This window comes from Diplotaxodon limnothrissa, linkage group LG15 (genome assembly GCF_057381915.1).
Source record: "Diplotaxodon limnothrissa isolate DT_005_m linkage group LG15, D_limnothrissa_male_GT1.1, whole genome shotgun sequence".
NCBI classification, from domain to species: Eukaryota; Metazoa; Chordata; class Actinopteri; order Cichliformes; family Cichlidae; genus Diplotaxodon; species Diplotaxodon limnothrissa.
The window spans coordinates 2,754,726-2,780,998 of record NC_140610.1 but is presented as its reverse complement, the minus strand read 5'-3'; the positions used below and the strand labels follow the sequence as shown (position 1 = coordinate 2,780,998).

Genomic DNA, 26,273 nt, shown 5'->3' with positions numbered 1-26,273 from the left:
CTTTGTTCCAGGATGCTGTATGGAAACGGCTTCAGATCCATACGACATCATGCCTTCAACGGGACAAAGTTAGATCAAGTGTAAGTATTTCTGGCGACTGAACACCACGCTGAAGTAAAACTGGTATGACTGGTTATAGAGCTGGGAATTTTGGGAAATGTGCTTTTTTTCCCCCCATGCCTTCCAGACTTTAATGGTGAATGGTAAGGTAAATATGAAGCTACAGCCAACGCAGTAAAGAACGGAAAGAGTAAGAAGGAAACAGCTTGTCTGCCAGGTTTTAAATTTAAACTGTCCCATTTAAACTTTATAAAAGCTGAAGAGAAACAACAACACTGGTACTGTTCCATTTGTTCCCTTCTGTTTCCAGCCTTTAGGCCAAATTCAAGATAACCGGCTGCTGGCTTGAGCTTCACTGGCACCTGTTTGGGGAGAGTGTAGTTTTTGCCCCTACGTATTCTAGTTTTTACTACTTTTGAGGAGGATACACTCGCTGCATGTGTGTGATAGTAACTGCTCAAAAAGTCAGGGTTGGTACTGTGAGACAGATGCTCCTCAGCGCGGCGTCTCTCTTAGTGCAGTATTTCTTTTTTAACCTTTCCATGTGAAATGCACATTTCAAAATAAAAGAAAATACAGCCTTTGTCTCATCTCGATATTTCCATCTCTTCTGCTTGTACTGAAGGGACTTTTGCGAATGATACCTTTAATTTCATTGCTTAGCAACAAGCTCCACCAGCAGCAGTATCTCCTTATCAGACACAACTCATCTGAACCTGTCAGGCTGATTTCCAGGTGCCTCCACACTGTTGTTTTGTTTTTTGTTTTTTTGAAAATATTTTTATTGAAAAAGAAAACAACAGTACTTGCAGTTACCGAAATACAATCAACCTTTCTTCATTTTCCTAAGTAAATAAACTTATATATATATATATATATGAAAAAAAACAACGCATTCTAAAACAAAGACAAAATTTTTTTCAAGTTTTAAAAAAAACATGACATCTTTAAGCCGCCGGGAAATAGTAGGATACTTAACAGACTTCCAATGCAACAATATTAGACGTCTCGCTAGTAGGGATGTGAAGGCAATAATGTCCTTTTGTGTGGAATCAAGTGTAAGCGAGCGAACAGGAATCCCAAATACAGCAATCAGAGGACAAGGATGAAGAGTTGCCCCAAGAACAGTTGACATAATAGCAAAATACCCGGTCCAGAAACCTTGTAGCTCAGGACACAGAAAAAGCATGTGGCTAAGGTGACAAGGGGAACCGTGGCATTTATCACATTTATTTTCCACTTCTGGATACAATTCAGAAAGTCTAGACTTAGAGAAATGCACACTGTGTATGATCTTAAATTGAATAAGTCCAAGACGAGCGCAGGAGGTGGAAGATCGTACCCTCGCTATAGCCTGTTCCCAAGACTCCTCATGTATTCGAATTCCTAGTTCTCCTTCCCATGTACGCTAAAGCTTAACATTAGAGTGGTTACTAAAAGACAGAATAGCATCATAGGGTTTCAAAATGGTTCCTCTGTGATGAGGAACAAATGATAACGTAGTTTCCCACTGCTGTTCTGGAGGTAAAGAGGGGAAATTTGGGAAACACTTGGCAACAAAATTTCGAATTTGAAAATAGCGAAACAAATGGGTAATAGGGAGATTATAACGAGAAGACAAGTTGGGAAAACTATTGAAAACACCATCCACATATAAATGTTTGAACTGTTTTATACCCTTGTCACACCACACTGAGAATGTCGAGTCCAAAAGTGAAGGGGGAAACAAATGGTTGTCGCTTAGAGGACCCGAGGAAGACGGCATTACAAAATTAAAGTGAAACTAGATTTTGAGTGTGTTAAGAACCACCTGATTATCAGTGTACAGAGAGGGTTTTACGGCTAAAGAGGAATAGAGCAAAGTTGTTGTTGTTTTTTAACTCCTTCCAAGAAGTGTTTAGCTGAAGCAGCTCTCACATTAGTTTCTCCTGCTAGTTTTTGTTTTCATCAGGTGGCTTTATGTGGTTTTCACCACACAAAGTGATCAGTTTAAACTCTTTGAAAAAGTCTATCCTGGGTGCTGGTTTATCTCGCTGGGATGAGCAGGCGACCATGTGCCGCATGTCTTCCTCTCTCCCTCTGCTTTCCTGTCACTCTTCACAGATTGTCATCCTCCTCACTCTTAGTCAGGGCCTTTTATGTGCACTGATATAGTAAACTGGAGTTGTATTTATTAATATCTGTGCTGCTACAGTAATAATGTTCACACCACAGTGCCATGTGTCATGGTGAGACATTGAAACGACAGCAGGAAATCACTCAATCCTGCACGCACAGCATGACTGAATGTTAGCGTCTCACAGGAAACAGAGACGATGACTGAAACGGTTACATGAACATGTCCATCTGAGATAATATCCTGAAAAAAAGATGTTTTGTTGAATGTGCACTTTTCTTAAGGTTAGCCATCATCTGCTTTCTAAGTGAACCCCTCATTAAATGAGAAGAACAATTTAACAAGAAAAACTTTTAGAGAGAGTGGGGTTCTTCCCTGGACCCTGGTTGTCCTGGCTGGTGTCCTTCCGGGGCTTTGGGTCTGTTCGCTGTGCCTTGGCTCCTGTGGTGCTGTGGGCTCCTCTTCCTGGCTGTCTGGGCCCTGCTGGGTCTCAGTGGGCCTTCCTGCATGTTTCGGGCTCGACACCCTGGTGTCCACTGCAGCTTGGTGTTCCCTGTATGTTTTGGTCCTCTGGGGTGTCTGGGCTCCTGATTTAGGTGGCCTTATTCGGAGTGGGGATGTCCTCACAGCATGGAGCACCACAATGCATGCTGTTGTTTTCTCTTAGTTCTCTGTTCTTGCTCGAGGGTTTTGGTTTCTGGATTTCATTGTGCTGCATTTGGTTTTCTTTGAAGGTAGATGGTTTTTGGGTGGGATGTTGGTGAGGACTTTGCACACATGTTCACAAGAGGGGAAAAAGGCCTTAAGATGTATCTGAAGAATACAAGGTGACGGATGTCTCAACCTGTAGCTGGTGGCGCATATGACATCATCATCATCATCTGTTCCACCTGTCAGCACTTTACTGAAGCCCAAAGAAAGAAAAACAACGAAACAAAGGGGTGTGGGTTTGGACCTTAGATGTGATGGTTAAAGGGTTAAAAGGTCTAGGAATTCATTAATGCTGATAGATAACCAAACACCCCTAACTCTGTGTTAGACCTCTGTGTTTACACAGAGTTAACAGGCACTGGAAACACTGGAACGCCACCAGCCATCCAACCCACTGGGTTGGATGAACAGTTGTTAGGCAAAGAAACAACAGTGATTACTTAAATTATTACTAAAATATTGAGAAGCTAAAGAAACCTTCTTAACTCTGACCAACAAAGCAAAAAAAACCTTTTCCCATCACTTTCAGACGCTATCACACTGAATAATCAAAACAATGATTTAAAAGTCTTTTTTAGCGTATCTGGGTAACTATCTGTCACTGGGGCCCTGAAACAGTTTATTGGCCCTCTATTTTCCCACAAATTAGATTATGCAGCATTTTGCCTGGGTTTAACACTTTCTGACATCTGGGATGTCTATTTCCTTACCCAAACTTGCGCTACAGAAGGATCATAGTTGGGCCTTCTCATATGCACTCAAAAAGTCCAGCTCTTGATTAGCAAGGAGGAGCTCTCACGGGGAAATATGTTTCCAAATATGTCTTTCAGGAAGTCTGCATTAAGAGTGGCCTTCTCCCAAATACTCGGTGACACGAGTCCTCAGGCTTGTAGAAATCTATTTCATGCTCCTGCATTCAATAACCTCATAAATCACCGAGCAGAGAAAAGGTAACAATATCGCCTTTTCCCTCCTTGTCGCAACATGTTTTCTGCTTTTCACCTCTGGTCCAGAATCCTGCATAGTCAGGATATGAGATATTAATGATATTAATCTAAGACCCCTCTCCTCTTTTACAACACCTACACTCAAGTCCACGTCCTTATAACAGCCCAATTAAGCCATTGGTCGGTAACTAGTGAGTCTTACCACACGGGTGTTTGTGTTGGCGCCTGATCTGCGCTGAGGGGAGAACTGATCCCAGCACAGCCTGACCAAGACAAACACATCCCTCACATGTCTATTATCCTTATTAGATTTAAGGGATTCAGGGAGATGTGCACAAGGGTGAGAAGTAGGTACCGTCAAACCGTATACTTTCGAATTTGAATCAACAATGCAAGTGAGACGTTTTCTGTGATGTTTTGACCCTAAAGACAAGAGAAATATGACCCCGCACCTCACCTTTGTCAGTCTGACTTCAACGTGCAGGTTTTCTTTCTCTCGAAAAAACGTAATTTTGTGCTTTCCTGTCCAGTGACCTTCACAGGAATAAGTATTTAACCGAGATGGATGACAGATGTTTTGCGGGAACCATCAGCGGCCCCATTCTCCTGTGAGTACCTGAAAATTTGAGCCACTCTCATCAACTCCTTGTACTTCTACACACTTATATATATTTTTTTTATTATTGCATAATATTTTATTGCATATTGATAACATAGACTGTATATAAAAGATGGACATGACGTCAGCCATTTATTTCTGGTCTCCAGCAGCCCTGTTTTTAAAGCAGCCTCACCTCTACCTTTAAGCCTTACATCACTCCCACCCCTGCAGTTGTTGCTAAAGTGGAAATGAGGTGTTTATAAACTCCCAGAGTTGATTCTGTTCATCTGGACGTAGAGTTTCATCACTCATCCAAGTGACTTTTTCAGTCTGAAATCTTTTTGGGATTTCCTTACCTGAATGATTGAGCATGTTTTGACTTCTTCTCTGTTCCTGTGTTAGCGCTGATGTAGAGGTTTTATCTGCCACCTGCACCATAACGATGAGCATAAATGGAATCAAAGCGACCACGCTGCAGGCATACTGGGGACTTCAGAGAGCTGTGCATAAACAAATACCTGCAAATCACAATGAACTAAATCAGTGTTGTCAAGTAGATGGGGCCAAAATTCCTCTACAGCAATGTGAAAGACTCACAAAGTCATACAGGAAATGGTTACCTTTCATTTTTAAAGGTGATTCTACCAGCTCCTGAATCGTAGCGTCTACGTAGGTTTTCACACTTTTCTTCTGTTTCTGGGTAAATAAGGACACAACCTGAAACTTTTAGAACTGGCGATAATGTTAACAGACCTCTCTGCACTGAATCATACTTGTTATTAATCTCTGCACTTTCGGTTTTATATGGCTGTAGGTTTTAAAACATGAAAAGACAGAACAGAACAAAGATTAGAAAACACACCCACAGCAAACCGTTTTGAGGGATATTTAGCACCAGAGATGTAATCTGATTACTTTTTTCAAGTAACGAGTAAAGTAAGGGATTACTATTGCAAAAACGGTAATTAGATTACCGTTACTTTCCCGTAGGAACGCTGCGTTACTGCGTTACTAAAACCGTGATATTTTTTGCGAGAATGTCTCACGACAGTGACGTAAGCGAGTGCGACGTTCGTGACAACAGCTGTGTGCAGATCAACAGTGGATCATATATCGAGTGCAGAGAGAGTATGAGCGTGCAGCATTTAAAGCGTGGAAGTACTGACCTTACTTTGAGTTTGATTCCATAAAAAGTGACAAAAACATTAGTGTCCGCTGTGCGTGGGAAGAAAACTTCTTTTTACAGCGAAAAAAAACCCTAAACAAGCACCGAGTAGCTACGACGTAATGGGAAACTCACAGAGAAACTCGCGGATTCTTCCACTGACCGCGGCACACCTGCACCAGGGTAAACCTCCGCCTACCCCCACTCCTGCTTTACAGGTGAAAATAGAGCAACAGGACCGCTGAGTCTTTGACTTTATTTATTTTCTGCTGTGTTTTACTTGCATCTATTTGAAAGACTGAGTGTAAACACACACAAAAAATTATTTTATGTGCTGGAATGTGCAGAAAATAGGTTTAAATGTTAAACTAATTTATTCAAGTCAGAGAATGTTGCAGATAATTAAATTTTTGCTTGATCCATAAAGTTAAAAGATTAAAACTGATAAAACAAGTTAAAAAAAAGAGACTTTTCCATTTGATTACATTTTGTATGATGGATTATGTAGAAAAAGTAGAATTGGGCTGAAAGATCTATCGCTTTATCACCTATTCAGGTTGTAAATCGTGTTTTTAAAAAGTAACTAAGTAACTAAGTAATTAATTACTTTTGAAAATAAGTAATCAGTAAAGTAACGGGATTACTTTTTTGGGGAAGTAATCAGTAATTAGTTACTGATTACTTTTTTCAAGTAACTTGACCAACACTGTTTAGCACTAGCCCTGTTTAGGAAGTTACTGACGGTAAGTCCAGTTAGAGTTCAGCAATGTGCTCGTTCACAGTGTGTGGACTAGATGAGACATGTCTGTGAAACAGGACAGAGGAAAAATCCTTCCTCCACAGCTGCGCCTTTCACCAGGAAACCTGACACGCATTGTGTGCGAGCATGTGATGGAGAGACTTCCGACGTTTCTCCGATACCGTTTTCTTTTTTGCTGTGACCTCATATATAAGGACATTTGATGCAAACACCTTTAACCACAGCTATCCGGTTGCTGTTGTGGCTCGGCTCTAGCTGCTAAGTGTCTGCTAAGGTAAACTGGCTTTGTGTGCAGGTATTCTTCCTCTATTCCACTGAGGAACATGTCCTGAGTTAGGTCACCTCCATGAGGTCATGAGCGAAACATCTGGAAATGACAAAATCGGACCAACACTCTCAGGGTCTGCGCTCCTCTTTTGTTATTGTTTCCTTTTCTTAAAAACGGCGTTTCACAACGAGCCCCACGAGAGAGACCAGAGGACAGAGAGGAGCGGAGAGCAAACGGGACTAAAAAAAGAACAAATGAACTCTTAGAAAACATCTGATTTAATTAAATGAATTGATGACTTGGAGCAATGTAGGGTTAGGAAACTACAGCAAAGCGGAGCTTGGACTCTACTTGGCCCGTGGAGGGAGGGGGGGGCGTGTGCGGCACTGTAGGTTGGAATGTCCTGATAACAGGATCACGCAGGATGTTGGTGAAATTGTCAATTCCCTGGACGTCTTCGTCCCGAGGAGGTTGAGCTGGCTTTGGCATGACAGCTGAGTGCGAGAAATACCGCGTGTAATTACTTAAAGATGATGGGCTAAGGAGTTCACTCCAGGAAACAGATGCAGGGTGTTGTTTAATCCATCCGTGAGCTCGCTGGTCTCATCATGTCTAGCTTTTTTTCTGGGTTGCTCAAAGTATGTCTGTTCCAAAGTCTGGACTTGAAAGTCGCCGAGTGTTGTTCTTTCACTTTGTGAGATTAAAGTATTGTGCTTGGTATTATTTTAGCATGCTTATGTTATGGGATACAGAGTTTTTTACCTGCATGTTATCAGCTGTATCACGGACGTAGCCTCATTTGCAGCCTCTGAGCTCATAATGTCTTATTTGGTAATTCCATTTTCAAAGTGTTATCCAAGACGCGGCTGCATCACCTCTTGAGTAACCTCATAGCCCCACAGATGTGTGGGATTTTTGTGGGGGAAAACAATGTTTAAATCCCATATTTTCCACAGACTGTGGACCTAATGTAAATTCCAGCAAAGAAAAGCAGCAGCAGAGTGGAAATATAGCAAATATTTGAGATATCGAAGGTACCTTTGAAAACAGAGCCCACCATTGGGCAAGAGCATTTGTTTGGCCTTCTCCCCAACTGTTTCTGAATCGTCTGTGCTGTGTGACTGACTTGCATCCCGCACACTCTCCCATCATGACCAGTCTGCCACTAATAAGGTCAAAAATCTAGATCTATGGCGATCCCTTCGATACACCCAAGTGTTAAATCTCCTCTGTAAGCCTCTTTGCAACCCACCTACACCTTAGTTCCTCCTTTTCATGTCATGTCTGTTGTAATCAGTGTCAAATCTTTTGTCTTGCTGCTTATTTCTCCATCTTGTGCATGTGGAAAGCTGAGGAGGTCCGAGAAGATAACGTGCCAACAAATATAAATTACTGCAGGTGGAAATAACCATTTTCTTTTGGCCAAAATTGAGGTCTTTTATTCCCCACCTGTCTTTCAGAGACGTGTCCCAAACAGGGATCACCTCCCTGCCAACCACAGGGATGGACTCTGTCCGGGAGCTGAAGGCACGTGATGCCTGGGCCCTCAAGAAACTGCCACCCATCAAGACCTTTAAGCACCTCACCGTCGCCAACCTGACATACCCGAGCCACTGCTGCGGCTTCAAAAACCTTAAAAAGAAGCGAGGGTGCGTTTGTCAGTTCTTATTTTTTGTAGCTGGTGGAGTGTAGAAGGCAGCATGAAAAATGTAGTCCTTGAATTTCGTGTATTTGGATGATCCGCCACAGCGAGCGGCAGCAGCTGCACTTGCATGATGTAGATGTTGGCAGGGATTGAATCAACTCTCCTGACGTGTTTACCTATAATTCATTACAGTGCTTCCATAATTAGTGTCACTCACTGCTGTTATTGTAGGAACGAGGTCGAGCCAGACTAGTAATGGCTCTCAAAACAGGATTCCCTTTTCCTTCAAGTGGATATAAAGATGACTGCATCATTATTTTATGGGCTCAATGTTCTGTGCGTTTGTCTGCATGTGTTTTTCAGCTTTTTGGAGTACATCATCTGCAACCTTACTGCTTTGTATGACCAGCATCAAAAGCGCTCCGTGGGGCCCCTGCGCATGCCGTCCCTCCAGGAGGACAGTGTTGTGGAAACACTCCCGGACCGGGAGCTAAAAGACGGGGATCACAGAGAGGCCCAGCAAGATTGGAAGAGCGGTGACGTCCACGGCAGCCTGCACTACCACGCCTACTTTGGAGGCCACCCAGATGAGGATGTGGGTTTCGGAGAGACCCTAAAGAACCCCCAGGAGGACAACAGTCAGGAGTTTGACAGTCGTTACGACTATGTGGTGTGCGAGGAGGGAGAGGAGGTGGCGTGCGCACCGGCGCCCGATGAGTTCAATCCTTGTGAGGACATAATGGGTTTTGGCTTCCTGCGGGTGTCTGTGTGGTTTGTGAGCTTGCTGGCTGTTCTGGGAAATGTGGTGGTGCTCCTGGTGCTCCTCACCAGCCACTACAAGCTCTCAGTCTCCCGGTTCCTCATGTGTCACCTGGCCTTTGCAGATCTGTGCATGGGGATTTACCTGCTGCTCATCGCCTCTGTAGACCTCCATACGCGGGCCGAATACTTCAACCACGCCATAGACTGGCAGACGGGCCCCGGCTGTGGACTTGCTGGGTTTTTCACAGTCTTCGCCAGCGAGCTGTCCGTCTACACCTTGACGGCGATCACTCTGGAGAGGTGGTACGCCATCACCTTTGCCATGCGGCTGGATCGCAAGCTGCACCTGCACCACGCAGCGGCTGTCATGCTAGGCGGCTGGGTCTTCTGCATCCTCCTGGCCTTGCTCCCACTGGTCGGCGTGAGCAGTTACCAGAAGGTCAGCATCTGCCTCCCCATGGACACCGAGTCCGCAGCGGCTCAGATCTACATCATGTCAGTGCTCGTCCTCAACATCTTAGCATTTTTCATCATCTGTGCTTGTTACTTCAAGATCTACTGCACGGTGCATAACCCTCACTACCACTCCGGATCCAAGGATACCAACATTGCCAAGCGCATGGCTGTCCTCATCTTCACTGACTTCTTGTGCATGGCACCAATTTCCTTCTACGCCATATCAGCCGTGCTGGACCGGCCGCTCATCACCGTGTCCAACTCCAAGATTTTATTGGTGCTCTTCTACCCGCTCAATTCCTGTGCCAACCCGTTCCTCTATGCCATCTTCACTAAAGCCTTCAGGGGAGACATATTCATCCTTCTCAGTAAGGTGGGCCTGTGTCAGCAGCGAGCACAGCTGTTCAGAGGCCAGACGGTCTCGTCAAAGGGCAGCAGCGGGACATCTCAGATAAGGAGAGACAAGGATAAAAGTCGCAAAGGAGGGAGCATAGGCCAGGAAGAAGTGCCTATCCACCTGAAAAGGTCCGCAGGACATACCTCCCACCAAGCAATCAGCCAACAGAAGAATCCCGAAGAGAGCCAGAGGTTGGACACATGAGGCCGGCTCAAGGCAGTAACATAAGACAGGCTCAGGTGAGAGAGGAGAGACCTTGAAATGTTGGGATATTTAACAGACAGCTCCAGCATCCTGTATCTGCTTCAGCTTTCAGGCTGAGTTCAGCTGTTTTCACAATTTCGCCTGTGATGATTTTATGGTTCCAGTTGTTGGAGAATATCAAGTGTCACGGAAATACGAGCCTGACTTCATCTCACTTATAGTCCTTTGCAGAATAGAGATCATTTTAAGGGAAAAATGGCAGGATTAACACTCATTTATATGTTTTCAGTATCTTAATTATACTTTGAGGCTGATACCAAATGTGTGGCACAGTCTGGCACTGAGACAGGCAAATATTACTCATTATCTGACGTACTTCAGCTTCCAGTGACACGAAGCTTTTTCTGAGGAACTCTGTTTATATGTGATTATCGTGTTCAAGGACAGCCTGCTGGCTCAGTGCCGTTCAGTGGAAACTAAACCCAGGATGTAAAAAAACGTATTTTCAAATCCATTGTATTAATACCTCTGTATATACTATAAATATATGATTTAGAACAGAACACATAGCCTATTGCTATTTTTTTGCATTTCTTGTCTAACTACATTTGGTGATTACAGTAATTTACTGTGATGTTGGAAAGTTTTTTTTACAAAAAGTGCATTTATTTGCATATGCCAACAACAAACTGATGTATCACTTAATTAGATTTATAAAATATCTGTTTACTTTTGCTCCATGTGTGATTTACTTTAACTTTATCAAATGTTCGGTCGCTAACTCGTTCAGAAACCCACTCCAAAAAACTAACATCTCACATCGAACCATGCGATCCAAAAACAAGACCTATTTGGATTATTGGCAGTTTCTGCAAATCACACAGTGGTGTGTTAATCACTAATGCATACTGTTAAAGCTGTGTGTCTCCTTTGGGATGTCCTGGTTGTTTTTTCCAGCGTTATCGTGGTATTTTTCCATCCCTGTGTGGAAACCAGTGACTTCTACAATCAGCGGGGAGCTTAAAGCTAGCATACCTGAGACCCATGTGAACTTCTGTGATGCTGAGCTGTTAGGCATTAAAGGAAACCTTCTGCTAATAGTGGCTAAACATCAGGTTAGCATTTCCTCTCCTGAGTGACTTTAGAGATGAACAGGGCGAGTGGGGATTAGTTCACATCTTTTTCTTTAAAAAAAATAAAATACATTTTGCATCCATATTTGTCTTGAAGATATTCGATCAGATTGCTGCAATTTGTGTCAGCATGGAAAATATAGTGCAACATTCCCAACTTTGTATCACTCTAAACCTCACAAACTGGAATGGTCTCTACTTTCAAAGTCGGGAAAATTAAGAGTGGCATCCGCTGACTGCGTTCCAGACCTCGCTTGGCGGTGAATTTCTGAGCGGACGGGACATCATTTTCAGTTGAACGTTTTCCACGGCTTCAGGTCCATCTCTTCCAATCACGTATTAACAGCGAGCCAGTCTGGACCCTTCAGATGCAAAGCACTCTGGAGCTGGAGCACGATGGGCCTGGCTGCCTTCATGAGAGGACGTCTCCGCTGCCAGCTAGTGTTAACTCACTGTTCACGAGTGTGTGCACGACAAGACTGATAAAAATCAAAGTCTATGCACATTTGCGTAGGTGTCTGGGTGCACACAAAGCGACTGGTGGTAGTGGCATATACCTGCAGAATCCAGCATTTTCCCGAATGATTACATGGAATTTTACAGACTTGCAGGTACGGTCATGGCCCAAGTAATAGGCCGAGCCAAGCAAACTGAATGAGACTGTGAAATGGATTTATTTTGATATTCTTCTTCTAGCTGGGTCTCAGGCCTGCCTCATCATTCCTCTCCCAGTATTACAAATAAACTCATCTCCAAGCCGTTCCTCAAATAAGCAGGCCCATCCCCGACGATGCACCTCGATAACACCGGATTAGGTTGCCAAACTCAAATAGAGTGGGAAAAGGAGTCGTGAACAGAGGGACTGACGAGGTCAAAGCCTACGAGTATGCATCCAGTGTTTGGTTGTGGAAACAAAAAGAAATCTCTTGCATTTTTGGCGTCATTCCTTTCGTTGGCCCGGTCAACGTGGATGGCCCTCTTAAAGAGTCAAGTTCCTCTGTCTCCTGGAGAGCTCTTGAATGATGACCAGAGCGAACTGCAGGGTTTTAGTCAGTGAAAACATTCATTCTTCTGTTGTTCTGCAGGTGGTTTCACTCATCAGGAAATGAGTTTCATATTTAGGATCTACAACCTTTGCAGACACTTGAGTTAAACCAGGAAAGAAAAATGGCTCCAAGCCTTCAACAAAATACATTCTAATACTTTATACACAGGATGATGTGACAAGTGCTACTCTATACTACTGATAGTAAACCTTAGTTATTGTGCAGGTGTGTATGGAAGGCAATTTAGAACATGTGTCTACTTTGGATCAATTATTTCTAATAAACTGGAAATTGTTTTTATTGAGAAAGTTCCTGCTGACAGGCGACGTTTCAAATTACAGCTGTTGCCGTGTGAAGATGATCCTAAACCAGAAATACATGAAACAGTGATGCAACTCCACCTGCACAACCCCAGTAATAAAACAAAAAGCAGAGAAGTGCTGGAGCATTCATGCGTACTGAGGTGAACTAAGACTGCAGACTTTGCAGCACCGTACTTGCAGATTTAGCCGAAGATGATTCATCGCAGGCTTTCTGCCCCACGTGGACTTAAATCACATGACTTTTACTTGAGTCAGACACAAGTATTAAAACTGATGACTTTAGGGTAAGATTGGGAATATGCTTAAAACTAACTGCTTCATATAATGTCGAGGGCTTCTTTGGTTTTATAGTGCAAGAAACCAAAACAGCTCAAATATGGGGACAAAGCTAAAGTGCCTCCCCACCTAAACTAAAAATGACCAATTCTGAAAGGTGTTGAAAGAGGTATCAAACACAATAAGGTTTCACTTTAATACACCTTTGTTCCCTAGTTTTAAATAACTTACCCATTCGTGTAAGAATGACTGAATCAACTCGGTAAGTACTCCACAGAGGAAATCACCCCATAACAGCACAGATAGCAATTATATGGCATTGGCTTTTTGAAGCAGGCCTATAATAAAAAAAGAAAAGTGACAAGCTGTTTAGAACAACATTCACAGCTTGACGTGAGACAGTCTAGGATACTATAAAAGTCCTGCTGCAGCCAAAGTCCGGATAGACAGAATCTCTGCTGAAAACAGATGAAGGTTTTTGTCCCGTTTTTTCTGTTTTGTCACAGTTTGCTGTTTTCTAAGACTTTGGTAAGCTCTACATGCCACAGCCAGCAGGCCCGGCTACTCCACTTGCTACATAGCTGATTGGCAGTCACCACAGGTTAGCTGGTAAGCAGAGAAAGCTGTAGAGTCTGAGCAAGACATCTCCAGGGTCTCATTATAAGCCTCATTCGCCAGCAGCTCAGATTCTTATGTCTGAGTGCCCAGGAGTAGCAAAAGGGCCCACTTCATCAGAAGCAGCCAGGGATACACTGCTCCTCCGCTACGTCTATTCAGCGCTGAAGTGTGATATATTGTAGAAGTGACAGTCTGCCCTCAAATCCATTTACAATCAAGTGCAAAAATCTCCATGTAGTTTCTGATTCAGCTTTGATCCCCGACTGCACCACACCTTTATCTCATAATTACCTGAAAGGAAATACGCTGGGATTGTGTCGGTTTGGGTAGGAATTAGAGGAAAAGCCGGGAAAACGCCCATGCTGTGCAAACCCTGACAGTCATCCAGATGGTGGGATATAGAAAAATGGAAAAGAAGATTGGGCGATGCAGATTCGGGGTCTCGTGCAGGTTGCAGCAAATGCATGAAAGTGATCCTACAGAGCTGTTACGCAGCGACAAAGACAGAATGTGCAAGGATTATATTTCAATCAAGAAATCTGAATCGTGCTGAGTTAAAGCCGTATTACAGCACGTTCCCGGAGCACGTGGGCCACAGTGATGAAGACTTGGATGGTTGGTCCTTGCAGACAACCATGTCTGCCCATTTGTTTGTGACTGTGTGACTCATCCACAAAGACGCCTAACATAAACACAACTACATACTTCAGAGAAGTGTCACAGAAAGACTTATGAATGGTGTTTACAGATACCCATGTCTGCAAGGAGGATAATCCCCGCTGTCTGTCAGACAGTAAGCCTTTGACACCGAGCGCCTTTAGCTGGTTAGCAAGTTAGCAAAAAGATAACGGTTTGCTAAAGACAAAAATAACTGTAGTTAGCTACAGCTTAAGACAAGATAGATTTAAGACATTTCATGCTCCTTTGAGTTAAATCGAGGGCCAACTTAACAACTTAAACCACAGAAAGAAAAGAAGAAACAAAAGTGTTTGGCTCCTGATGTTTGTCCGAGGCGCTGCTTAAAAGAAATTAGTCCTTGTTGCCATCTTTGTCACTCAAAGTTTCAATGGATTCAACTGCCTTGATTCCTAATGTGTAAAATGTGGCTCACTCTCTACACAAAACAATGTACCTCATATATATTTACAGTACCAGCTTCAGCCATGCTACAAAACTCCGTCGTCATTGGTAGCTAGCAGACAGGACTACTGGTTTGAGTGTCTTGGAAACAGATTTAAAATTTAAATGTCAGAGAAAAAAACAACCAAAAACATTTAAAAAGTATGAACGCCATTAGAAGTTTCATTAAAGAATAATGAAACACATAAGTAATAAACTCATGAAACAGTTGGCTCACTAAATGGGAAGGGGACTGGTATTTGTTAAGGTCTTGCAGTCATGTGACTGCTAATTTTCCACCATTTCAAATGTGTAACACTGTAGCAGTTGCAGTTCTACTAAAGACCAGTCCATGACCACCTGCCAACCACCGTTTGTGAGGATAAGATGCATCCTAGTAGCTGCTAGAGGCTGAAGGCGGTCACGATCAAACTGACTGCCATCTTGCTAGAGATTCACGACCCCCTGGCAACCACCGGGAAAAATGTGTGTTGACGCTCACAGAAAACTGATGCTATCTCACGTGCAAAATGAAACCATTTACTAAAGAGTACACAGTACTGACTCAAAAACCTTTGATTGCCTCGGCCGCTAACAGATTGCTCCAGACGATACCAGGTCTGCACTCACCAACTACTCCCCTAGAAGAAGTGTGACACAAATCGGAAATGGAGACTGAATTGGTGAAGCGCAACTTTTATACACACATATTTAAACACTTCCTAATGATCTTGGCCAGGAACCCCTCCAGCTGGTAAACTGGAGGAACCGCTGACCTTCTGATTATTAGACTACCTGCTCTACCGCTCGAGCCACATCTAATAGTAGCAGTTAAAAACGGAGTCTCAACAGGATTAAAAATGTGAGCAAAAATAGTTTAAAAGTAACTGAAATAACAGTTAAATAGTTTAGTGTTCAAGATGCTCCCACGAGTAATCGATAAATTTGCTTTTATCAGCGCAGAACCAAAAAGCTGACCAGGTATCACAGAAGAAGGTAGGAAGAAACAGAGGGGGCGAGAGTGACACTGATTTAGGCCACAAAATAATGCAAAAATTAAATTTTAATTTTCTTTCTTTCTTTTTATGCAAAAGACAACTTTATGTATTCAAAGCACAACCTTGAGTTTGATTCCAAACTTGATTTAGGAAAATTACACGAATACCAACAGTACAGTTCATTAATCATCAGAAGAGCAGAACACACGACAAAATGGTTATAGAGCACAGTTTAATAAGACATCCTTCTCAGTCTAGCATCTGTGACCCCCCCCCCCCCACCAAAAACTGAACTAAAGTTCAAAAAGGCACGCACGACATCTACATATGGAAATGACGAACAGAGGAAAGGAAATAAATCTACTGGGGGCCATGTGTGGAAAGTCTTCCTTTGGCCTTTCATGTAAAAATTTCATATAATTCAACTAAATCGTGTGAAAAATGTTCTGTTTTCTCCATCAGGTCCTGTATCAGGGTTTTCTTTGTGCAGCTAAAAAACAACTATGGAGCCACCCAAGCACCACGTCGACACAACAGTCAAAACACATATATACTTTATTTCAAACTGCTGCAACAGGGGCACTAAAAACAAACTGCAGAGACACACACAACCCCCCCTCGAGTTAAACTCACTTGGATAGAAAATATCCTCAGTTTAAAAGTCATGAATAAAACGGAAGCAGACGAGAACATACGGTGGACGAAATGGTTTGGAAAACAGCGCCGTGCAGCTTTTATCAGGCTGACATAAGAAGAAAGGAGAAAAGAAAAGAAAAAGGAACACTTGTTAGATTATAAGAGCACAGTTTGGTGCGGCTTTCCAACCTTAAAAAAAAGAAAAACAATTTATGAACTTTCAGAAATAAATAGAAAAAACAGGACAGACACCAACCTCACTGCTCTGTGACATTTTCAGACTGTGAGAGAAATAAACTGAAACCTTTTCACAGAAAACCAGCGACAACGACACACACTCACCACGTGTCTGTACAGTCCCCCACACACACACACACACACACACACACACACACACACACACACACACACACACACACACACACACACACACACACACACACACACACACACACACACACACACACGTCTCTGCGGCTATTGATTAAGTGGACTGACTGACTTCACAACACACTGATAAACCGACAGTGCAAAATTTCCGACGGCTGCAGAGAACTAAAAATAAAAGCAAAGGCGATTCACCAACAGGACAAACTGAGACACCTTTGTACAATCCTTAAATGAATTCAGTGTCTCACGCTTTTATCTTTATTTTATTCTTAACGTTAAAGATGGAATGAAGCCCCAGAGAAGCCAGTGCGGGGGTGCTGGGGGAGGGGGGGTTAAGTGCTGCGACGAAGATAAAAAAAATGAGTTATTGTAAGGTGATGTTATTTTACCTTCTTTTTTAACTCCTTCATTAAACGCATTTAAAACATAATGTTTAAAGAACAGGTCGCCTACATAAAAACAGTCTGGAGCACCTTTTTCATAAACGTGAATTCAGACAGAATTAGGATATTAAAAAAAGAAGCCAAAAACAGGTGATTCTGGTCGTTCTAAAGGCAGCGATCTCGACTGGTGGCACTAAGTTTGGACACGAACGTAGACACGAGTCAATCCAGTCAACCGACTACAGTGATTGCAAAGGTGTTTCTCATCTATGGGGTTATAACGAATGACCTCTGACCTTGTGTGGCAGGGAAGCCGAGGTCACCCTGGTCCTCTACACCTGTATGATGGTGAAATGCTTTCTTTCCAAAGTTAGGTGAATTCTCTGGGGGGGAAAGGCAGAGAAGCCTGGAAGAAGAAATAAAGAGAAACGGTGCTCGGCTCACGGGGCTTTTCCCTTCCTCTGTTGGTTTCTCATCCCGCAAGGCTAGTCGAGTGTTTTCTGACTACACCCGGGTTTTACAGTACCTCACAGTCCTTTGGGTTTGTCTCAAGAGTTCTGAGTCTCAGAAACAGTTTCCTGAATGAATCCAGTCACAGGATGTGGAAGGATGCTAAACTGTCTGTTAACTGGATAGGAGTTACAGAGATCCTGCTCCTGTTGCTTTCTCCCGTTCCTTTTTCTGCTTCACCACTCGGCATCCCCGATGGCTTTGGAGAAGACGTAGTCTCTCCCGTTCAGATTCATGATCCCATCCTTCAGGTGGAATTTCCATTTGTTCTTACTTCTGTGAATCTGCAGAGTAAAGAGAAGGAAATGAGTGTTGTAGGCGTCAAGGACAGATGGACATTGTTTCAGCTTACAGTGGACGCAGACTGATGTCTTTAGCCTCTGCGCCGAGGCCAGACAAACTCACTGTGGCATTAACCGCTGCTGGAGCCTTTCTCCACTGAATTAACATCAAATAATGTAACAACTCGATGCTTTGTGATGGGAATCAAAGGCAAACAGTGAAGACTCACAACAAGGAATGTGAAATACCTCTTTAACGATTTCTGACATTTTCCCCCAAAAACGAGGAGGCTGCTGTGAAAACTGTTTAAGCCCCGTCCTTCAATCTACAGCAGCCTTTCCAGCGCCCTGAATGATACTGGCAAACAAAGGCTGACAGCGATGCTGAGTACCAATCACATTAACACGGTAAAACTGCTCTGCGCTGTTATTTTATAATCTCTTTGTTTTCACTGCTTCTGCAAATCTCAGCGTTAACGTCTTTGTCTGGATGCTGATGTGAAACTAAACGAGTCGGATATGCATAAAAGCCAACGGGCCCCAGCGCAGGAGGATCTATATCAAGACATGTCATAAAAGTACCAAAGAGGCACTCGCATATTTATACACAGGCAGGTTTGAACACACTGCAGCCTTTCAGAATATATCAGTTCCTACCTTGTCGTACTGGCACACCACTACGTTGTCTGTTTCAAACAGCTCCTGGTCCTCTTCGTCGCTGACGTCGTCTCCACTGTTCAGCGGCTCCTGAGTAGGAAACCAAAACAATCAGATTCATCACAAATGTTTGCTGCTCAGAAACGTGGTTTAAGATTCAGGATTTTCTTTATTTAAACAGTAAAAGCACAAATCTAGATTGCAACAAGTAATAGTTTGATTTTAAACCCGTTCTCCTTTTTGCCCGATACCAAACAGTGCCAAATATAACCTGCTGTGTTATAAAATCTTCTGCAGAAAAGCCACACAAACTACAGAGTAACCTTTGTAGTAGGGCTGCCACAAACGATTATTTTGATAGTCGACTAATCAGATCATCATCCATTGGATGTAAAACGTACAGCTTATTGCACCAGCAGCATCTGCTCTTATATAACTATCATTAGCTTACAGCTTTAAGTGTTTCAGGTCTGTGCTAACTAAAAATAAAGACAAGATGATAGTTTATTAAATTTTAATGAAATCTGCAGATTGTTTCAGTGAAGTTTAATAAACTCCTTGCTATCTAAAATATAACAGGACACCGGAGTAAATTCTCCAGCATCTCACACTTCTGATAATCAGTTGTCTGCTTGACGTTTATTCAGCTGTGTAAAAACTATAACTTTAATCTCAGCCAAACCGATTTACTCAGGAACAAATAAAATACTAAAAAAAAGCCAAACAATAACATTTTTAAGTTATCTAAGTGACTTATATATCATGTTTAACCTGAGTAGTGAAAGACAGCGGTGGGTTTGAAAACGATTTGCCGGGAGTCCGGTGTTCTCACGGCGCTAGTGACCTAGCCCCCGGCTAGCTATCGAGCTAGTGGGTAACAGACGTCTCCGAAAACGTCGGAGCGCTTTGAAAATATGTGGTGTCCTGATAAACTGAGCAGATATTTGAGGTTTACACAGCTACATTCTCGCCTGAAAATATGTTAAACGTTTATTTTGTGACCCAGAAAGAATAATAAGAGTAATATTAAAACTAACTAGCTGCCGCCATTGTTGGAAACTGAGCTGGGCCGCGCTATGAATTCTGGGACAGAGCTACTTCTTCGGGGTTTAACGACAGCTACCTGTGGAAAGCTACTGCTAGCTACTCTGGAAAACAAAAGCTCTGAAGAGGGGCAGAAACATCAGTGCTACAAGTTTACGGCTTTCTTACTTCATATTAAATGACCATAAAATTCTTGCCTACTGCAACTTTAACGTGCGAGTTTTTGAACACTCTTATTTCCTCCCTTGCTCACCTCTTCAACCTGCCCATCTTCTGCTCCATCCTTGTCTTTCTCCTCATCGTCATCTTCGTCGTACTCCTCCTCATCCTCGTCCTCTTCTGAAGACGTCTCCCCGGTTCCGTCCACCTGCAGCATCATGGGAGGCTGCTGTGCCTGAGGCTGGGCCTGTTGCTGCTGTTGGGCCTGGGGCTGCGCTGAGGCTTGTGGTGCAGTCGCTCCTGGGGCCTGCTGGACCTGCTGGACCTGAGCTGTTGCTGCCTGGCTGGGCTGTGGCGCCATAGCTGCTGCTTGCATCACCTGACGGTAGAAAGAAACTCAGAGTTTAAAAACATGTACGCCCATATGATGTTAGCATTGCTTTCATGTGGGACAAAATAACCAGCTCTTTACACAACAGACTCCAACTCAAAGCCAAAATAAAGTCAAAGTCAACTTTATTTGTCGATTCTGCCACATGTACAGGACATACAGAGAATAGAAATTGCGTTACTCTCAATCCCTAGATAAATAGCAAATGAACATTTAAATATATTTAAATATAAAAGTGATTAAAAATGCAAGTAAAATAATTAAAAAGTAAAAATTTAAATAAATACAATTTTACATATAACAAGAAAGCTATACAATATACAATATAATGGGTAAGTGACACTGAGTGTAAACCAGGCAGAGTAGTGCAAATAGGCAAATAGTGCAAATGGAGATTTAGTAATGTACGGTAAGAGAAAGTGTAACAACAAAGTCTTATGAGGTAATGGCAGTCCAATGCTCCACAAGGTGACTGGTAACAGGACAGGACAGCAAAGGACAGGACAGCAAAAATGATGCGACTTCAAGGAGCATTTTTGTAGCAAAGATAAGGTCTGCCAGCTAGTCGCCATGTTGGGTATCAAGATATTTGTCTGTGTTAGCAAGTAAGCTAATGCTGGCTAACAGCTGAAAGAAAAAGTTATTAAAGAACTGAACTCGTGGAGGGAAGACCTCTGCTCTGAGCTAATGTTAGCCTGTTGATTTAAAAGCTAACGTTGCAGATTTTTGCAGTGTAGCTCAGTTACACTGGCCAGCTAACCAAATCTTTCCATAGTTACTCACACCAAAACTACATCTGAGTGGAAATGCTGTTTGTCAGTGTAATCGGCTGATCTGTGACACTGACTGATGCGCGATGCTTTCACAGTGCAGGTGTTATTATTAATAACAAAGGTTTCCCAGACGCTCCTCTAAAACATTAAACAGACTCTAATTTCTCTAAACAACAAAGAGAACAGAAATGGAGGAAACACTACTATAGAGCATAAACTACTTCCATATAAATGGAATGAGTGCAGGAGGAACTGAAGTTCTGACCTGTGTATTGCCTTGGACTTTGTTTCCTGGGGTTAAGACAATCTGCTGCGGCTGTATGATGACTCCTGCTTGCTGGGACAGGCCTCCTGGCAGAGGAGCCAGAACCTAAACAGATATTAGAGAAGGGAAAAAAACCCCAAACACGACATGTAAACTCTATTTTAAAACAAGATCTCCACCTGAATATGCACAACACTTTTGCAACATTTTAACCGACTCAATTTAAACTGAATGAATGAAATTTGGCACTAGTTTTGATCTGAATCTGTGTTTTTATTTAGGAAAAGTCACAAGTAGTGGAGTCATGGATCTATTTCTTTTGGGGTAAGTGGTAAGCTCTGAGCAATCAGCATCCTCCCGATTTCCCAGAATCATTTCATGTTTTTCATGGCACTTCTTACATATTTCGAGGTTATTTTTCCAAGAATTGATTCTTCCACTGTGTCAGAGCCACAGGGCCCACAGATATGTAGCCTTATTTAACCTACTTGTCACAAACGGACACTGAACTGATTACGCAGATAAATCAGACACACCACGATTTTTTCCCCCCACCTCTCTCCATTTGGCTTTGTTTTTCACACACATTTCCTCCTGTCATATGCAGCCCTGCCCCTCTGCGTGACAGTTCTTACCTGCTGTATTACCGGTGCCTGCACGCCACCAGGCTGCATCTGCTGCTGCAGGAGGATCTGCTGCTGGGGCTGGATGATGTACTGAGCCCCGTTGGGACCACGGACTAACTGCAGGATCTGGCCTGAGACGTTAAAACAAAGCGTGTGGGTGCACGTTGTGTAAATATAGTTTTACACATGAAGATAGTTCAGAGAGAAAACAGCATTTCTTTGCAATTTAATGCAAATAAACATGTTTTACCTTGGCTGGTGAGGAGCTGTTGGTATTGGGTGACCGCTGTGGGCAAAGCCAGGGTTGCTGCGGTAGCTGCTGCACTCTAGAGGAGGAAAGAAGAACACACGCGGTGACAAGCATGCAAAATAATACAGAAGCAGAGGATTTCAGGGTTCAAGAATGAAAGACTTCAATGTTAAGTACTTAATGTTTTTGAACTTCTTTACAATTTAAAGCACTGAACTTCAGATTGCATTGACTGACATGATAAAAGCAGCATGTTTGTCCTCTCGCTGCATCTACAAAGCCACTGGAAAACGATTAAAAATTGGCAAGTGAAGCTTTGAAGAACCGTTTGAGGATTATACAAAAATCACTTGCAGAAAACAGAAAGAAGCAGCAGCAGAGATGAAAGCTTCATATGGACAGATGCTGCGTTAAACATGTGCTGTTGAAAAAAGTGGAAAAGATTTCCTGCATATTTCCCTCGATGACGGAAAGGTGTGTTTGTCAGTGCGTATTAGACACAGCAGTAGCATGTGGGAGGATGCATTACTGCTGGCTTATATCCACTGCAGTCCTGGCTATTAAATAGTCCGTTAATCTCTTCCAAGTCCTGTTGCCCCATCCGTGTGACACTTGATCAATCATTCTGGACTAAGGAAGAAGCCTGCAGAGACCCTCTCTTGCTTCTCACTTCTACTCAAAGAAAATATGTCTGAATTTGTTAAAAACGTAAAATGAGCAGCACTTCGTTCTGTTCATCACACATATGGATATCGCATCACCTATGTCTGTTAATAAACACATTTGCTACTTGTTATATGCCTCCCCGAAAAACAGTTTCATTTATTTTTGGTGCTATGATCCACTCACCATCCCCGTTCCACCCATGTGTATAAGCTTAGATTCCTGAACAATGACTTGCTGCTGGGGAGCTGCGGAGACAAACATTTTCAGGTCAATTCCTCATATTTTTCATAAAATGTACAAAGAATGCACACGATCAGTAAGCATTCATTGTTTCCTGTGCCAGTTCGGCAAATAACTCAAAGCTGCAGGCGACATTTTTAGTGCCCAAAAAGGCGTTCACAGGTTTTTGCACTTGTTCAGAAATGTTTTTACCACTGTGTGCCACTGCTGGCTAACCTTGCTGTTGCTGGGGCGGCAGGATGACTTGCTGGGACTGAGCTGGCTGGGTCACCTGCTGGACTTGTTGGACCTGCTGAACCTGTTGTTGCTGCTGCTGTGCGGCCTGCAGGGCTTTCTGCTCGTCAGTGTGGAAGCCCTCCACTGCCTTGGACTGCAAAAGCTTGTTCTCCCATAGCTGTAGAGACAAACGGAGGCAGCACAAAGACATGTGTTAGAAAGCTGCCAAAGACGCCATTTAAATCCATGCTAACATGTTTTCAAATGAAAATCTCCATCCAGGTAAATGTTTAGCGCAGATTCTGTCATTATCGACACACCTGTGAACGCATCACACCGACCAGACGTGCCGATCGTTTAAATTAATTCAGTTTTATTTTTATAGTCACAACAGTCATCTTCAAGGTGCTTCATGTTGTAAGGTACAATAATACAGAGAAAACCTAACAGACGACCCCCTATGAGCAAGTGTTTGGTGACAATGGGAAGGAAAATCTCCCTTTTAACAGGAAGAAAGCTCCAACACAACCAGGCTCGGGGGGGAACCAGGTAAAAGAGACTGTGGAAGAGAGCCAGACATCAATATTAACTAATGGGTCACAAACTCAAAGTGAGGTCAAATAAACTGGTTTAATCCATGAAGCTAAGACTGAATTTTTTGCTTATTTGTGTCAATCACATTGCCTAGTAGGCTTATGTGCCATAGCCTCCTCTTGAATTGAGCATATCATGCAGTGTACACACTGTTTGAGTTGTCATTTCAATGGTATTCAGACACCACCTTCTCACAGGCATACGCAGGTGTTATAACAGTAAAGCAACACTGAAAGTCACACTGGAATATAAGGTGGTGATTGCACCAGAAAACTCATACAGAAATCGCTGCAGTGAGAGCACCATCCATCACAGGAAACCATGGTAACAGGGGGGGGAAACAAGACATGAATGACATTTTTGTGAGTTAATCAGAAAGTTTCCAGAAGTCTGTTTTCTGTCCATCCAGACAGCAACTACAACAGCTTCCAAACTAGGAAGTGGTCAGCAGTTATTCCAAAGCGCTCTGGTTTGGGGGAGCGTGCTACAGTACACTTTACTACAAAGAGCGCACACCTCTGCAGGAGGCGGCATTTCCCCTGCAGTTACTATATGCAGGCGCAACACTGACAGGGACGGTTACCGTTTTCAGCTCCAGAAGAACTTGCTCATCTACTCCCTCGTCCAGGAACAGCTCTCGCACCTCATTGATCACATCGTCAATCACATTCTTGTATAATTTAGGCTGTGAGGAAGAAAAAAAAAGAAGAAAAGAGGAAAGAAACTTTTACAGTATGGCGTTTATATTAGAGACACTTTTGCTTTTCCCAGTAAAGCATGAACAACATGTCTGGTACAGTCAGTATTGATCATTATGAGCTTGGGTTTTATGTCAAAATTAGCCCTCAACAGTGTACTTAGCAAACACACCTCCTCTTTGGGCTTCCCAGCTGCCAAAACGACAACAAAACATCAAGTATACAGCTGATGGTGTTATAATTATCACATTTATTTACGCCTCGCCACACTGACTTTCATTGGTATGACACGGTAATAGTTGTTGCACGCGGGCAGCTAAACTCTAAAACTGCCCCCACTTGAGTATCATGTGTGGGGTTCGTGCTGCAGCGTTTCCACGGCGCTACGTCCCTTGTTATGCTAACCCATATAAACTAGCTCTTTATGTTACTACTACTAAGGTAAACATCATGTCCCCGGGGTCTGAACTGCGCGCGCGCGCTGGAAAAAGCAGACATAACGTTTATAGCTCCGCCAGGGCCCAACGGTCCCGTCTCAGCGGAGTGATACGAGGCTGAAACAAAGCGACACACGCGCGTGCCACCGCACTGCGCTGCCCCGATGTCCGCAGCGCAGACCTCGGTCTCTCCTTCCCTCCCCCTCGGCCTGTCTGCTCCTCACTATTTAAAGCTCAGTCTGCTGTTTATATGTAGAGCCGGTGACGTAGCGTCGAGTAGCACCTTCCCATCCCGGGCAGTCTATATTAGAGAGCCAATATGGCTGTATAAAAACCAGGCAGCGAAAAGGAGGAGGGCCAGAACCGAGAGAGAAGGGAGACGAGGAAGCCATTTTACGGAGCCGCAGAGTGCGCGCTCGACAGCCTTTTTCTTTTAAATAGTGTGTGGCGGAATGTGAAGGACATTTTCGGTGTCTTAGCTTATCAGTGCTCAGCTTTGGCTAAATATTTTTTGGCTCTGCTGGCAGGTAGCAAGGACAAATTTGATATGGTATGGGTTAAAGAAGTGGTTTGGGACGGCTACCCTGCCTTCTGGTCGTGGAATGGTGGACAATGATGAGGCAGTTGACGACTTTCTACTGAGGAGGCTTTAATATATATATATTTATATAAACTATATAAAACGCTCAATTCTCTCGGCGTGGATGATGACAATGTGCTTTGCGTACATCTGTATTTCATAAGCTATCCAATAATAAAAGCTTAAATTGACAATTTCTTCCTCCTACGAACAAACAAGCATTTTTAGACAACCTGGCAGCTCAAGCGTCTACCAAAAATGAATTTAGCCATACACGCTATTAGACTGTGATCACGTAAAGTAACCTTCCAACTAATGAAAGCTTCAACCTGCCGATAAACCACTAAATTAAAATTACATCTTCATCGCTAAACCTCAGTTTCTACACGTGTTCTTATTTTTACTCAAACACTGCCTCTCTAAAGTAAGCCATTCCTCCTCCGAGATGGTTTCAAATGAAAGAACTACCTAGTTTCGAAAACTAATTATAATGGCCGATTGACTGAAACTTAAGTATTCCCTTTAATAGATATAACAGTGAAGTGTTTGTTAAAGCAGACTCATTTTACTGTAATACATAAAACCAGCTCGTCGACAGCTTTCCAATAACTTTACCCCCATTTTCCCCCGCTGACAATCCTTAGAGATTGATCCTTACCACTGGGTTCGAGTTAGCCGAGCTCGCCATTATACGCGTAGTGTAAAAACCACACGGAAATAGGCGAGGAATAGAGCCAAAAATTACGAAAAACGATTTAAAACAACTGGGAAAGATATTTTAAAACAGCCGGCATCACTTTTGTAAATAAAACACAGTTTAGGCGGTCTTATTTACAATCCCGGGCTGCGACTCCCCAGCCGTCCTCCTTCCG

At 43.1% G+C, this 26,273-nt stretch overlaps 2 protein-coding genes across 4 annotated transcripts in view; one reads left to right on the top strand and one right to left on the bottom strand.

The window, feature by feature from the left end:
* tshr (thyroid stimulating hormone receptor) overlaps positions 1 to 10,190 on the top strand; it is a 25,299-nt gene extending 15,109 nt beyond the window's left edge. The window contains exons 7-10 of the mRNA XM_085372756.1: positions 12 to 80; positions 4,365 to 4,442; positions 8,089 to 8,277; positions 8,637 to 10,190. Coding sequence (XP_085228882.1) covers positions 12 to 80; positions 4,365 to 4,442; positions 8,089 to 8,277; positions 8,637 to 10,092 — 1,792 coding nt within the window. The 3' untranslated portion in view covers positions 10,093 to 10,190. The remainder of the gene's footprint in view (positions 1 to 11; positions 81 to 4,364; positions 4,443 to 8,088; positions 8,278 to 8,636) is intronic.
* gtf2a1 (general transcription factor IIA, 1) lies at positions 4,788 to 26,273 on the bottom strand. 3 transcript variants are annotated; one of them, XR_014906879.1, is made up of 12 exons: positions 26,060 to 26,273; positions 24,270 to 24,371; positions 23,093 to 23,270; positions 22,820 to 22,881; positions 21,971 to 22,046; positions 21,730 to 21,851; positions 21,095 to 21,199; positions 19,760 to 20,044; positions 18,463 to 18,552; positions 17,311 to 17,808; positions 5,056 to 5,131; positions 4,788 to 4,953 (listed from the first exon to the last, which is right to left on the bottom strand). XR_014906879.1 is itself a non-coding variant. In XM_085372757.1 (10 exons), exons 1-10 carry the CDS (start codon positions 26,087 to 26,089, stop codon positions 17,701 to 17,703), a joined length of 1,158 nt encoding a protein of 385 aa, XP_085228883.1. In that variant the 5' UTR covers positions 26,090 to 26,273; the 3' UTR covers positions 16,668 to 17,700. The 3 variants fall into 3 exon arrangements, 1 of the variants encoding a protein (XP_085228883.1); XR_014906878.1 differs by having other exon boundaries at positions 4,788 to 5,131; XM_085372757.1 differs by lacking the exons at positions 4,788 to 4,953; positions 5,056 to 5,131 and having other exon boundaries at positions 16,668 to 17,808.

Excerpts from the sequence above, each read along its gene's own strand:
- gtf2a1 (XM_085372757.1), bottom strand. The coding sequence starts at position 26,089 with ATGGCGAGCTCGGCTAACTCGAACCCAGTG. Across the intron at positions 22,882-23,092 it reads GCCGCCCCAGCAACAGCAAG|CTCCCCAGCAGCAAGTCATT; the intron begins GTTAGCCAGCAG and ends TTGTCTCCGCAG. Across the intron at positions 17,809-18,462 it reads TGGTGTGCCAGTACGACAAG|ATTCACAGAAGTAAGAACAA; the intron begins GTAGGAACTGAT and ends TTTACTCTGCAG.